The 13,815-nt window shown below is 40.8% G+C and overlaps 3 protein-coding genes across 3 annotated transcripts in view; 2 read left to right on the forward strand and 1 right to left on the reverse strand.

Moving 5' to 3' along the window:
• The first annotated feature begins 1,755 nt into the window (after positions 1 to 1,755).
• Positions 1,756 to 4,829, forward strand: LOC109484282 (complement C1q tumor necrosis factor-related protein 3-like). The gene is made up of 4 exons (XM_019787540.1): positions 1,756 to 1,990; positions 2,384 to 2,538; positions 2,931 to 3,097; positions 4,613 to 4,829. The coding sequence occupies exons 1-4, from the start codon at positions 1,756 to 1,758 to the stop codon at positions 4,827 to 4,829; spliced, it is 774 nt and encodes a 257-aa protein (XP_019643099.1).
• A 1,165-nt stretch (positions 4,830 to 5,994) lies between these two features.
• On the reverse strand, positions 5,995 to 9,722 carry LOC109484414 (m7GpppX diphosphatase-like). The gene is made up of 6 exons (XM_019787661.1): positions 9,345 to 9,722; positions 8,362 to 8,507; positions 7,727 to 7,840; positions 7,151 to 7,261; positions 6,604 to 6,727; positions 5,995 to 6,197 (listed from the first exon to the last, which is right to left on the reverse strand). Exons 1-6 carry the CDS (start codon positions 9,694 to 9,696, stop codon positions 6,040 to 6,042), a joined length of 1,005 nt encoding a protein of 334 aa, XP_019643220.1. The 5' UTR covers positions 9,697 to 9,722; the 3' UTR covers positions 5,995 to 6,039.
• A 1,361-nt stretch (positions 9,723 to 11,083) lies between these two features.
• LOC109484484 (spectrin alpha chain, non-erythrocytic 1-like) overlaps positions 11,084 to 13,815 on the forward strand; it is a 77,992-nt gene continuing 75,260 nt past the window's right edge. The window contains exon 1 of the mRNA XM_019787753.1: positions 11,084 to 11,171. The gene's annotated coding sequence lies outside the window, so the exon portion shown is untranslated. The remainder of the gene's footprint in view (positions 11,172 to 13,815) is intronic.

The following is a 13,815-nucleotide window of genomic DNA, read 5'->3' on the forward strand; positions in this document are numbered from 1 at the left end:
CGTCCCTAGCCGAAGCTAGGTACTCATTTACACCTGAGTGAAGTGAGGAAAGTCGTGTAAAGTACCTTTCCCAAGGGTACAACGTCGCGGCGCATGTTCGGACTTGTTCGGGTACGACTCGGAATCGAACCCGGGTCTCCCCGTTTCATAGTCCAGTGATGTACCACTACACCACACGACGCCACTATATATGGATATTATTTTGGAAAATGATAATCCAGTTGTTTGAGTAAAATCATATCCAATTGCTTGAGTAACTGTTTTTTTTGCGTATCTTATTACCTGGATGTCTAACGTTCACCGACCAGCCAAGGAAACATCAGGATATAGAAAAATCCATAAGGCCCCCTATCACTTAAGTGTGAGCATTGCTGTCTGACAAAAATGTACCTAATGTCCAAGCAACAAGTGTTTGAAAGTTGGAGATGTTACTAGTATCATAAATTTCTCTTGTGTTTTGATGGTTAAATCACATTTTAACTTACTAAAAATAGAAGTCTCTCAAAATACTGTAGTAAGTACCGATAAGGTATGAGTTAGTAAATGGGTGGACAATATAGCAAGTTATAACTTCCAAAAGCAGAAAGTAACGTGCACTTACACAGTTACTAGGGTGTAGAGAAAGAGTGATCTTTACTCGTCCACAGCAAAAGTGTAGCCTTTTTCCTTAGTTTTTCGCGGCAAGACGAGGAGGTGTGCCAAAGTTAATCAGATGACAAGGGCCTTTCAAAGTTTGTTATCAGCTTTTGCTATGCTGGGAGATCAATTGAAGCCAGCATTTCACGTGTATAGTTACGCAAGAAGAAATGGTAAAGAAAGTTAAAGTTCGATGTATAATAATGTTATGCCAATCAATGTGCATAGATCTACTAAGCATACTCTCGACAGTTTAGCAGTCTTGAAAGACTGCATGAGTTGTTGTACACGTTTTCTGTTTTACATTTAACATTTTAAATTTAAGTTATATATTCTGTCACTAAGCAGTTGTTTTCCTCTTGGTGATGAACTTAAGGTACAGAAGAATCAAAATTTAGAAAATAAAATAAAATGAGTAAATGCCAATTCTAAAATTAGTTCAAATATATATTCAGAAAAATAAAGAAAGATACAACGTTTCTTTTCAGTCTGCCTGTGCTATGTGTTGTCAGAATCAATGCTTAGTCTCTAGTACTTGAACCCTATAGACCTTGGCTACTCTCCAAGCAGAGGTTTGGGTTTTGGCGTATTTAGGCGTGTTTTTTTATCGGGCTTTCTTTTCTGCACTGGTATCTGTACACCAGGTTGGCGTAAAATAAAAGTCTAAAAACACGCCAAACCCTCTGAACCTCTGCTTGGAGAGTATGTAGACCTTCGCTGCAGGTCCGTAACAGAAGACTTTGAATTTGGGGGTAAGAACAACATAAAGCTTTTAAGTTTCAAAAACGAATGGTTGACTTCACTCAACTTTCATATGACTCTTCTTGTCTATGTTTATAATCAAATTATGTAGCATAATATAACATTATTCCGTGCATAAACTTTCTAAAGATAATACGTGATATCGGCACCCAAGTCCTTGGACCGGTACGTATACCAAGGAAAGACAGACGAACAAATGTCGGAGGAAAGAAAATATCAGTGTTACAGAACTTTCCCCTGTCATCGCGCCAAGAAACGTATGTGTACCATACAGAAATAGCAAATTGATTATACTTCCAAAGTTCAAAGATGACATTGACATTGGTTTGGAAAGCTCTCTAGGTCTCAGCCAAAATCATGGTCGTCAGAGTGAGAAGTTCTAAACTTTCGGTGGTTATTTTTAGTCTCCTTCTTGCTCTGTACGTGAGGAGTTCATTTTCCCGTTCAGTCGTGGAACAGAGTAGAACTAGAAGGTCTCCCGAGGAAGACTTCGGAACGTGCAGCCGACAGTGTAACGTCACGAATGTGAACAACATCACCGTCCTGGCACCACAGGGCACGCCGGGGCAGAAGGGGCACCCGGGGGAAAGGGGTGAGTATAGGGGTGACAACACCAAAATATGTTTCCTCTCGTCAACGGTGGTTAAAGAAAGGCTTTTCTGAACGTCCAGTACCCAAACTGTCCCTTAAATATTACTAGAAAGGTAACATTTTCAAAGCAAATGCATAATGTTTACCTTCACACTGTTAATTCTTACTCAGACACATTCATATATATGGTCAGACTGGAGTTTAAATACCTCCTGCTATAAAATTGCAACATCATGCAACCTAACACCAGTTGCCATGGTGACAGACGTCTGGTTCAGGTCGTTGACCTTATTTTCTGGAGAAGAAGAAGAAACTGTGAAGGTAAAAATAATAAGATTGCTGTTTGAGGGGTTCTTTACATCGAAAGCAGACTGTGATGTTTGTTTTCTTGCAGGTTCGCGTGGCATGCCTGGACGGAGAGGTATCCAGGGCCCCCCTGGGGTGCCTGGTGTCCCGGGACCTCGGGGGCTCAAGGGTGCCCCTGGGGTGGGGATCCTTCCCACCATGGTGGTGGGGTTCTCTGTGGCAAGGTCGTCTGGGATGGACAAGGTGAGCGCTGGTGGAAAGGGCAAAGATGATCAAGATTCAAGGACAAGACCTGAAAATGCCTGAAATCTAGTTATGTTAAGTGGCCTCCCCAACGTCCTAACTCAGATGGAATTCAGGCTATCCCCTCAAGGGATGGGAATTTCATACTTATGATATACATATATTTCATACTTATACATGTACATGTATTATAATTTACAACATATACAAACTATGGCAGATTCAATGGATGCAAGATCATTAAATTTAGACCAGATTAAAACATAATCACAATGTAATTTCATACTTGAGATGTATCGGAGTCATGTAACTTGGATATAGATAAAAATATTGTAAATTTGGACCATATCTGCATGATGAATATGGAAGGACCATTTTAATAATACCTCCAGAGTGATGCAGACCAGCCTGTGGTGTATGACATTGTGCACACCAACATTAAGAAAGCCTATGACGTCAGGACGGGAAAGTTCGTGGCCCCCATCGGTGGTCTCTACTTCTTCAGCTTCACTGCCATGAAGGGCAACGACAGGTCGGGGTGTCTACTGTCCCTTATGAGGTACGGCTGAACTGTTAATGTATTTAAAGTTAAAACTTTTGATCCAACACAAAGAAAGTCTCTCACCTGGAGCTTTTGATCAGTCACTAGCCTAACAAACTACAGTTCTGCTTATTCCTACTCAAACTCATAGTATATGGTGACCAGATCGTGTCATGCCACTACATAATGTAACCCAATGCGACAGGGTGTCTGCTACAACACTAGTTACCATGGTGAAAGCTGTCTGGTCATGGTCATTGATCTTATGTGTTTGAGATGGAAGAAGAAGAAACAGAGCAATGGGTGGATATTAGGTGGGTGTCTTAGCCTCTACCAGGCTTCGGGAGGCGGCTGGAAAGAGAAGAAATTGGCCAAGTAGAGAGATAACATGGCAGGGGAGTTGGTCTGCTAAAGAGTACAGTTTGCTGCACCTGTAATCTCTAGCAGACCAACTCCCCGGCATGTTCTCTCTATTTGGCCAATTTCTACTCTTTCCAGCTGCCTCCCAAAGCCTGGCAAAATGGGTAAAAAAGAAAATAGAAAATGTAGATTAAATGACAACTGTTTTTACCTCCGGGGAAGGAGATATCCTTCCGCGAGGAGGTTTTACTATGGTTCGAAACATTTCTGTCAGCAGCTGTTTCTCGCGATCGGCTGGACGGATTTGTCTGTGGTTCGGTATACGTATTGCTATTGGGCTGCAGATGATGCAGAACGTTTTTGTTTAATTGCATATGTGTTTATGGGCGTCGAAATAAAAGGTTTTTAAGTGCTCCGGACACCCCCGCCATGCTGAAAATGGTAATTACCATGTTGTTAAGGAATGGGGCGGTTGCAGTTTTGGGTCTTAGCATTCAAAAGGGGTCAAACAGAGGGGTGTCTGGTTCCGATAAAAATTTTGGGTGACGGCGCAGCAATGACGGCGCGGGATGACGGCGGGGGTAATGGCGCGGGTGACGGTGCAGGCTGTCAGACTGTGAGACACGTTAATCAACAGTCCATACCGAACCAACCGTCAGTAGCCATCAAACACATACAAACATATTACGCACATAACTTTCATACTACACACAAACAAATAACCTAAACCAATAGAACACAAAAAACCCCGGAGGTTTCAAATCTACGATTTCCCTTGTTACTGTTGCTACTACTATTAGGGACACATTCCAGGCGACTGGGGAGCACATCGTGTCTGTGTACAACGGACCGCGGGGCGACTACACCTCCACCGGTAACTCAGCTGTCGTCACACTCCAAATGTTCTCTCGGTTGCGGCAAAATGTACTCTCTAGCGGACCAACTCCCTCGGCATGTTATCTCTCTATTTGACCGATTTCTACTCTTTCCAGCCGTCTCCCGAAGCCTGGTAGAGGATAGCAGCAGCTAGCTAGTTGGTAAACATGAATGGCTGATCAGGTCTGTTGTTGGGCTAGGGACCGATCAAATAGGGTGCATGTAGAGTGGGTGCCTGGCAATGGGGAAAAATGAAAAATGTTAAACTAAGGCTACTGTTTTAACTGTTTCTACCAGGGACACATTCCAGGCGACTGGAGAACACATTGTGTCTGTGTACAACGGGCCACGGGGCGACTACACCTCCACCTGCAACTCTGCCGTCCTCACGCTAGAACCCGGGGACGAGATCTGGGTGCGCCTGGGAACGGGATCGCAGCTCTTCAGCGACGAGAACAACTATGTCACATTCTCCGGGTTCCTCATTCAGCCGATGATCATGCCGAAGCCATAGCAACTACTTAGTACTAAGTACCTAATACAATGTACCAGCTGAGAAAAGAACATGAAATTGTCACGCCTTCAAGTACCAGAGTTATCAACCAAGGATTGAGGTGTTCAAAAACTCATTCTTTCCTAGAACTATCACAGAGTGGAACTCACTGTGACCAAGTACAGTAGGGGCATTGTCATTGGATAGCTGTAAACAATGTTAAGAGTTAGATGTTCAAGGGTTAGGTGTAACAACTCGTCCGGTGTAATATAGCCAGCTGCCGCCGCGCTGCGTGCCTGTGAAGCTGGTGTGTTACACCGAAGGGCAGTTATACCGGCTATACTGACACAGACAGATACAGACAGAACTCACAAGTGTTAACAGAATTGTTCTTTAGTTTTCTTCAAGAAACAAACAAATGAACAAGCAACTAACTACTGCAATGGACGAATGGTACCTCATGTTTCAAATATACATGAACAAGACTGTTGTTTGATCTCACACATCTTTCATGCCTAAAACAAGCAGGTCAGCTTATATCAATGACATTTTACTGATATAGTGAACAAACTTTCCTGGCATTTTATTTAAGGAATAGACTATCCATTAAAAGCATCAATTCAACATCAGTTGACTAAAATGACTACCGTAACAGTGTTTTAGACTATCAATTTGGTCCGTTTACATATAAAACAGACAGAGTAAAACATACAGAGTAGTACCCAAATATATCATACCTATTGTATATAGTGACTACTCAAACAGATTTTTGTGGTACTGTCCCAGCCTTTGAGTATTGAGTTTTACACTATTAACTTGGTCCTTTTTAGATATAAAACAGACAGATGCATCCTACCTATTGTAGTGACTACTCAAACAGATTTTTGTGGTACTCTCCCAGCCTTTCTGAACTCTGCCAACAGTTGGTCGTTTTCTCGGAGACAGAAAGCAAGTGTCCTCTTGGTGTAGTAGTCAGGCATTATCTCCAGGTGTTCAATGGCATGGAGGTCTAAGTCTGATTTGTCTTTGAATAATATTGTTTACCTGGATGTCTAACCTTCATCAACATACCTCTTGTTGTGAATTCTCAAACAGCTTTTTGAGGTACATGTACTATTAAAAGCATCAATTCAACAACATCGGTACACTAAAATGACTACAGAGTTTTAGACTATTCATTTGGTCCTTTTTGGATATAAAACAGACAGATGCATCCTACCTATTATAGTGACTACTCAGATTTTTGTGGTACTCTCCCAGCCTTCCTGAACTCTGCCAACAGTTGATCGTTTTCTCGGAGACAGAAAGCAAGTGTCTTCTTGCTGTAGTAGTCAGGCATTATCTCCAGGTGTTCTATGACATCAGACAGCAGGTGGGCCCGCTCCACACCTGTTTATTTGTTTATTTGTTTATTATGATTTTTCACAAAGTGAAAGGGAGGGCAAAACAGGTACGTACATACGGTATCGTCATACGCACCTTTACAAGTTGCCCTCCCCCATACAAAAACACATAAACAACATCATATATATACAACATCAAAATTTACATCGTCAATAACAAGTAAAAAATACATCAATATAGAAGGTTAAGCATAATTCAAATACATGTATATCTAATAAGTAGTTATAATATATTGTGTTGATAAAATAAGACTTAGTGCAGTCTAGAAGCAATACAAGAACTACACCCACAAGAAGTGGTCCGAGTACATGGCAGGTCAAGACTGTAATGTGTGTAAAATCTATTGTGGGTAGCTTTGAGTAGTTTATGCTTAAATGATATAATATCCGACCTGTTCCAGGTGCATCAAAGTTCAGGTGAGTGAAGTGCACGTGCAGGTGATAGTAGGACGGCTGGTAGTGGAGGTAGATTCTCAGCTTACACGGAGGGATGGAAAACTTCTCCTGGATGGCTTCCTGGGGGCATGAAAAAATGTTAGACTTACTGTAGGCATAAGAACGAAGTCACACACGCACACACTCACTCACACATGTATATAATTATACTATAGCTACAGAGTAGCTTCTGGCCATAGCAAAGGTTTTCTGCCTTCTTAGTCCGAAAAAGCTGAAAAGCTACATGTATCAAGTAACGTTACATAAATATATTACATACTGGTAAATACATAAATACATGTGTATAATATATATAGTGTTCAGAAGTAACAAAAGGAAGCCAGTAGGTATAGAATAGGATATATAATTGTTCATGGTCTGTTTTTACATAATCCCTTAGGATTTAGAACTGCAGTCATCATGCTTGGAAGGTAGGGTTCAATTTTTAATTTTGTTGAAACCTAGAAATCACACAGTAGAATAAAAGACACAAAATCTCCCAACCTGTCCTTTCTTGAGGATGTTGTGCAGCAGAGGTAGGTGTTCAGCGGTGAGGTCTCGTAGGGACTTTATACCGTGTTTGTGGACTATGGCTATGAGGTACAGGTCATTCACCTGGAAACAACAAATCAATAAATGTGATGTTATCTTTCGAAATGGTATTTTTTGACAATCACCTTCACAAATAATGCATTGCTGTAGCTTGCAGTTCTAGTTGGCTTCAAGCTAGTAAAACCCTTGTCCTGCTGAGCCCATATACATGTATATATGGGTTGCAAATACAGTACCATCTAGATAGCACCTTGTATATGTATGATTTGGGGGAATTTCTCGTGAAACGCATCACACCGCAGCGAAACGCAATGAATGCAGAATTAACTATGTTTAAAGGGCAAAAAAAGTCAGGGTTCTATGACCTGCTTAAGACATCAAATCATTGAAACATATGATGTGGTGTAAAAACTGCCAGCAGGACAAGGGTTAACTTTAAGAGGTCTAAAGGGGTTAGAGAAAGTATGAGCTGAAAAACAAAATGTACACAAATTAGGAAGGAATAAACTATGGGTGACAAATCCATACCTGTTTAAGATCCCACTTCATGTCAGGCAGAAGAATGAAGCCGGTTTCCTTGTCAGGATCCTCAAATACAATCCTCTCTGATTCCTGCTTGTGCTCCAAGATGTTGTACACCCACTGTGGGCAGCAAACATGGTACATGTATGCACATGTATGTACATGTACTTTCCATAATCAAACTGTAATGTTTTTGTTAAGATTTTGAGCATCTATGATTGCAAGTGCGTACATGTTTGTGAGTGGTAAATGTGTATGTATGTGTGTGTGTGTGTGTGTGTGTGTGTGTGTGTGTGCGTGTGTGTGTGTGTGTGTGATGTGTGAGTGTATGTGTGCATGAGTGTGTGTAAGTGTGTCTGTGTTACTAGTATATGTGTGTGTGTGTGTTGTTGTTACTGGTAGTACATGTAAGTGTACACTAGCCAAGGCACATAAATTTTGCTGTCATATCTAAAGTTAGCATGAACATTTTAAAACCCCATAAGGCTCTCACAATACTCACAAAAAAAATTAGTAACGGTTACTTATAAGTTAGATTAGCCTGGTTACCAAACCTACTCTAGCTCCTGAGTCCTACATCCTATTTGCGGAGAGGATGTAGGACTCTGGAGCTATAATAGGTTATAATGAACTTATATCACCTGTATCCTGAAAGCCTCTGCCTGTAAGAAAGGCAGAGTGATGTTCCTGTAATCGTCTCCTGTCTCCTGTACCAGGTAAGTCTGCTGCTGACTATACTTCACAAGGTGTTTGGGAGTGGCTGGGTACACCACAGATACCTTAATACCTGGGGAGCAATCACTGAGTTAGCATGGATGTCTATTGTTACTCTAATTCCTTATAGCTATGAATAATAGCTTATCATGCCCGTAGCCAGGATTTTGAATGGGGGGGTTCTTCCCACTGCTTGAGGGGACCTTGAGCGCCGTAGGCGCGAGGCGAGCGCCGAAGGCGCGAGGTTCCTAGGGGGGTCGGGGGGCATGCTCCCCCGGAAAATTTTGAAAAATGAACCTTCTAAAATGGCATTTCGTGCATTTTTGAGAGGATTTCCAAGAGAAAATCAGAGATAAATTTTTATTCAATGACAAAGAGAGCAGTTTTTCTACGATTCCAGTCCATCTTTTCAAGAAAAATCTTGGACCTTTACATAAAATGTGGACCAAAAAGTGGACCTTTACAGAAAATGTGGACCAAAAAGTGGACCTTTACATTAAAAGTGGACCAAAAAGTGGACCTTTGAGCCTTGTGGGGGGGTTCTTCCGAACCCCCCGAACCCCCCTGGCTACGGGCATGCTTATAAAGCAAAACATTCAATGTTACTATACCTTTTAGATCCAAGTTATGAAGCCGCACACAGCAGTACAAAGTCAGTGAGTACTTGACTTGCAGTTGTACAACTGCATGTAGGAATATGTGCTTACTAACAAATGTATATGTTACATGTACCAGTGATAGAAAAATGGTTATTTCTAGCATTGATTTAATTCTACCAGCTGACTTAACGTTATATGCAAATGAAAACCAATCTAGATTTGGTGAAGTTAAATGTCTTGTATACTAACAAATATCAAAAAGTTATGTAAAACTACTCAGTAGCTATCTATGGTCTATCTATGGAACATACCATTAACTTGAGCAGGAGGGGTGCCATGATAGTTCCCGTAGATGTCGTTCTTCAGACCCACTTTCAGCTTGGTCTCCCCCGACAGAGCGAATGGTAGGGTCTCCTCGCTGAAGGGCGTTTTCTCCAAGATCACCACTGCCTCTTCCTCGTGACCCCTGAACTTTCCGTGGACGAACACACTCTTGTTCTTGGGGTGGTCATTCAGGATTTTGATCATTTCGAAGCCTTGGAAACTTGAGAGTGGTGTCGCCCAGTGAGGGTCTTCTTGTGTTGTTGTTCCGTCGCTCTTGGCTTTTTTTGGCTCCTGTGCTGTGATAGGTTCTGCATCATCTGCCTTTCTTTTTTCTGCCATGGTGGTTGGTTTCTTTCTTGTTCTCTGAAAAACTATAGACAACAGTGTACAGAGGTTATTTTAACTCATAGCCATCTTGGACAAAGTTTAAGAATTAGGAGAGTAGAAACAGAAAGACACTCCTGGTCCCGGGCCGGGGATCGAACCCACGCCACACCCGGGCACCAGCGCGCTAACCGCACACTCTAACCATTTGACTAAAAGGTCTAAACCCCTCAGCCAGGTCACTTGCAGCACCTAATAAACCCCCCACTGTTACAATGGTTTTTGAATACATTGTACTAGTACTACAAAATGAACAAAAGTTGAAATGGTTAAAGTCGTTGAATACTGGCTTACTCTGACTCTGACCCAAAGACGTTCTTTTTAAATTGAGGTAATTTGCAGCAAGACAATCAAGGAGCTTTCAACAGAAAAGCTCTTGAAGATAATACAAACTGACTACAAATATCTATGTGGGCACTTGCACTAGCTACTTGATATATGAAATGCACTTCTTAGTAGAATGTAGCCTATATGAAGAGGAGCGTGCACTGTTTTTCAACAAAATACATATTAACCTATGGTGTAGAAATAAAGCGATAGATGCCATATTTAACTACTTAATGTCATGTAACAATCAACTCATTATAGAAGAACTCTGCCACTTCATATACACATGTTTCAAAAAGCGAGAAGAATCTCTGCGGACTGGGTAGGATAGATACTAAGATAGAATAATAGGTATTACTACCGTATTAGATAACAGTCTTGATAGTATTGTTGTAGAATGTAGTACCTATTAGATATAGATACATATATACATATATACATATATCTTTGTAATGCATTTAGCCCTATGGGCAAGAACATGCAATAAAGATCATTGTCATTGTCATTATATGACAGTTTTGCAATTTTAAGGAACAAAACATAGGATTCAGAAAGCACCAGAAAATTCCTTTAAACCTAGGTGGTTTCAATTTGATCCTTGATACCTACTTGATCTAAACCTACTTGATTAAACCACTATAATCGTATTGATTAAACTAAAATCCTACCTTGGTGCAGCAGTGAAAGACCTCAGCTGACACAAAGAAACATGTGTTTGGGAGTTTACTTCCGGGTCACATTGTTTACATTCCTGGAGTGTTTCCGATAGGGTCAGCTGCAATTGATCGGCTGTTCTATCTACCATTTGCTTCCCCTCAAAATGAAAATTTTAACTCGTTCTTTATCTAATAATAAAATTTAGGGACAATTTTCTGCTGTATAATATATACAAATAAATACTTGTAACTATACATGTTTCTATTACACATTTTAGAGTAAACTGTAGAATCTATATGAGGTTTGTTTATTTTTCAAGGGGATGCCTTCGCTAAAAGGAAGAGCCACTTCCGCCATTTTGTCATTTGCATAGAGAAGTACAAGAAAGGAGTCAACTGTTCAGCAAGGTTTGGCGCTGCACTCCCGCCAAAACATCGATTTCGAAGGTAGGACGGTCGTTTGGTACAGATCTAGACATCGCGATCTAACAGTAGTCACCTTTAAAATCGACAAGATGTGCGAAATCGAGCTAATTTATGGAAAATTGTGGAAATGTGTGGGGGTAGCGGGTCGATTTTTGGGGTACCCACCCACTTGAGAGGGCAAATAGCGCCAAGTCGGCAACCAAATTACTTAATATTTTACCTCAGAATCATACTTTTACGCACTTGCTATGATAACTTGAACGTTATTCTGTCATAAAAGTCGATATTCAAGTTTATACGATCTACCGTTGGTGAGTTATTGCCGTAAACATGAGGATACGTGGATAACGGTTCACGCTCAATGTCGGGACACTCCTAGCGGTTAAACTAATTATTGCAGACCCAGGGGAGGGATAAAATTAGCTAGTGGGTCATTGTAACGTCTGCCTATCATATCTGCCCTATATACACTTTTTTTCTGTATTTTTATGGTACTCTTGGCATCTTTAAGTACAATTTAAACACTTAGAGCAAAATTTTTACTGCTATTTAGGGATTTTTTAAGGCTACTTGGCTGTTTTTTTTCTCGGTCGCATTCCCCATGCATGTTTTGTATGCGAGTCATGTCGTCAGTTGTCCACCCCTGGTCCTAAATTAGCTCTCCAGACAGTCGGGAACTGGTGATGTAGTGAGAGGCGCATACAGAGGGTAGCCTCCATAGCACACCAAAAACTGGGGGTTTTGGGGGTCTTCAGGGTCTTTAGGAGCTGTTAATAAAAAAGTGTTATGTGCTATTTTCTGATTGCATATAGACAACATAGCCGGCCTGGTTGAATTACCCCCGTTTTTTTAGAACTGGGCTAATCAGAAAACAGCGGAAGACCACCAAACCCCCAGTTCTATAAGCCTGATACGGAGGCTATGCAGAGGGGATCTGTTCATGTGGGACAGAAATTTTTCCAGTGTGGCTCAAGATTTTTTGCAGATTACGCATACTTTAAATTGTCAATAAATCAATTTGGTGCTAATTCATTTTCAGTGCCTCAGTGCTTATGCATGGAATAATACTTCAATAGTCTATAGATTACATTGATAGCTTCTGAATCTGATGCAAATTTCTTGTGGTAAATGTTACTGTTAAGTCAAGTGCATTGACAACTTAAATTAATTTTAGATTTCATATTCACAGTCTTACGTGTATTAGTGATGTACCCCGGTACCTCAAAGATTATTTATATATATCTACACATACACTCACACACACATGGCAATACTCACTAAGTGGTCATAGTAATAGTGATGGTATTACTCATAAATGAGATGCAGATATACATCTCAAACTTGTATAAAGGACTCAGAACTAGAGAAGCTTATCCAGTGAACAGAGTCTACTGTTGGTAACTTGTAACTGCAATCTGAATTGGTCAACCAGTATAATTCAGTTCATCAGTGTAAAGCACCAGCTTTGGAGGTATGTGGTACAGTAGTAACTGGAGTGGATACTGTATATACCAATTCAATAGGCTAAACCTTGACCAGTTAACACTGGTAGCAGCTTGCTTCTTACCATAGAAAGGAGAATTTGGTGTCAAGTTTACTGTTCATTTTATCTCCACGCATCACACATACATGTACATAATGTCAATATTTTTCTGTTGTTTATCTGTAAACTTTGAATGAGTGCTTATTTCTACACTAGTACTAGTAGCAAATTTGGATTCCCCGGGACTTTGTCTCTGTGCCATTCCTATACACTTACATAGTGACAGGGGAATGCGTGCAGTTGTACCATTTAGGGACACACCCACATTGTACATATACAGGATGCAGTGGGGGTGTGGTGCTATGTGGCCTGTTTACACAATATAGGAGCCATGTAAATACGAGGCATACATGCACATGATGTTCCTTCCAAACTTAGTCAGATTTTTCATCAGACAGTTATTCTTCATACAATAATCAATTTTGACTTGTACTCTCTAAACATTTCTTATCCTCGTCCCTGCTACATAACCCTGTAACCAATAGCAGTTTTTGGCACCAAAGGCTACCACTGCAGGGGTAAGGTTAAGAGTTATAATTTCCAGACTAATATTAGACATTAGCATGCTGTGTGTGTACGGTACATGTAAAGGACAGTCAATTGTGATGAATGCTGACCAGTAGAACCCAGCCCAGTTCTCCCAGTATTGGTAAATGGGGCCAGACTTGGGAAGTGCAGCTTGTATGTTTTCACAGTTGCCACTTCTGTTCAAGTCCCTTGTTTTGGGGCCTGAATTCCATCTCCTTTTTATGTTACCAACAGTCTCATTTCAGTCTCTCTATGACTATTTCCATAAAATGAATTGTATCCAGGATACCTGTTACTTATTGAGTTACCTGTTACTAGATATATTCTTGTAAAGCTGTAGGTAAAATTGTGTGGTTAGTTCATTTAGTACACCAGATCTTTTTGGTTGACCCACTCCATGTGTCCTAGAAGTTGTATGTTGATATATGATAAATGATACATTATGAAAAATATGCATGTAAATGTAGTCAAAATTTGGTTGACTTCCGACACTCTTCGTGCATCCTATAAGTTATATGTTGATATATGCAGGGTTCTCCCCAGAAAATTTGAGTATGAGGGAGGAGACTTACCGAGCACACACTAAGCGACGCG

This window comes from Branchiostoma belcheri, unplaced genomic scaffold, assembly GCF_001625305.1.
Source record: "Branchiostoma belcheri isolate BF01 breed outbred unplaced genomic scaffold, Haploidv18h27 scaffold7, whole genome shotgun sequence".
Classification (NCBI taxonomy): Eukaryota; Metazoa; Chordata; class Leptocardii; order Amphioxiformes; family Branchiostomatidae; genus Branchiostoma; species Branchiostoma belcheri.

Bases quoted from the DNA above. Each gene is read 5' to 3' on its own strand.
- LOC109484414 (XM_019787661.1), bottom strand. From the start codon at position 9,696: ATGGCAGAAAAAAGAAAGGCAGATGATGCAGAACCTATCACAGCACAG. The intron at 7,841-8,361 runs GTGATATAAGTT...TGCTGCCCACAG, and splicing joins CAGAGGCTTTCAGGATACAG to TGGGTGTACAACATCTTGGA. The intron at 6,198-6,603 runs GTCGGATATTAT...ACAAATAAACAG, and splicing joins CTTTGATGCACCTGGAACAG to GTGTGGAGCGGGCCCACCTG.
- LOC109484282 (XM_019787540.1), top strand. From the start codon at position 1,756: ATGGTCGTCAGAGTGAGAAGTTCTAAACTTTCGGTGGTTATTTTTAGT. The intron at 1,991-2,383 runs GTGAGTATAGGG...GTTTTCTTGCAG, and splicing joins GGGGCACCCGGGGGAAAGGG to GTTCGCGTGGCATGCCTGGA. The intron at 3,098-4,612 runs GTACGGCTGAAC...TGTTTCTACCAG, and splicing joins TGTCTACTGTCCCTTATGAG to GGACACATTCCAGGCGACTG.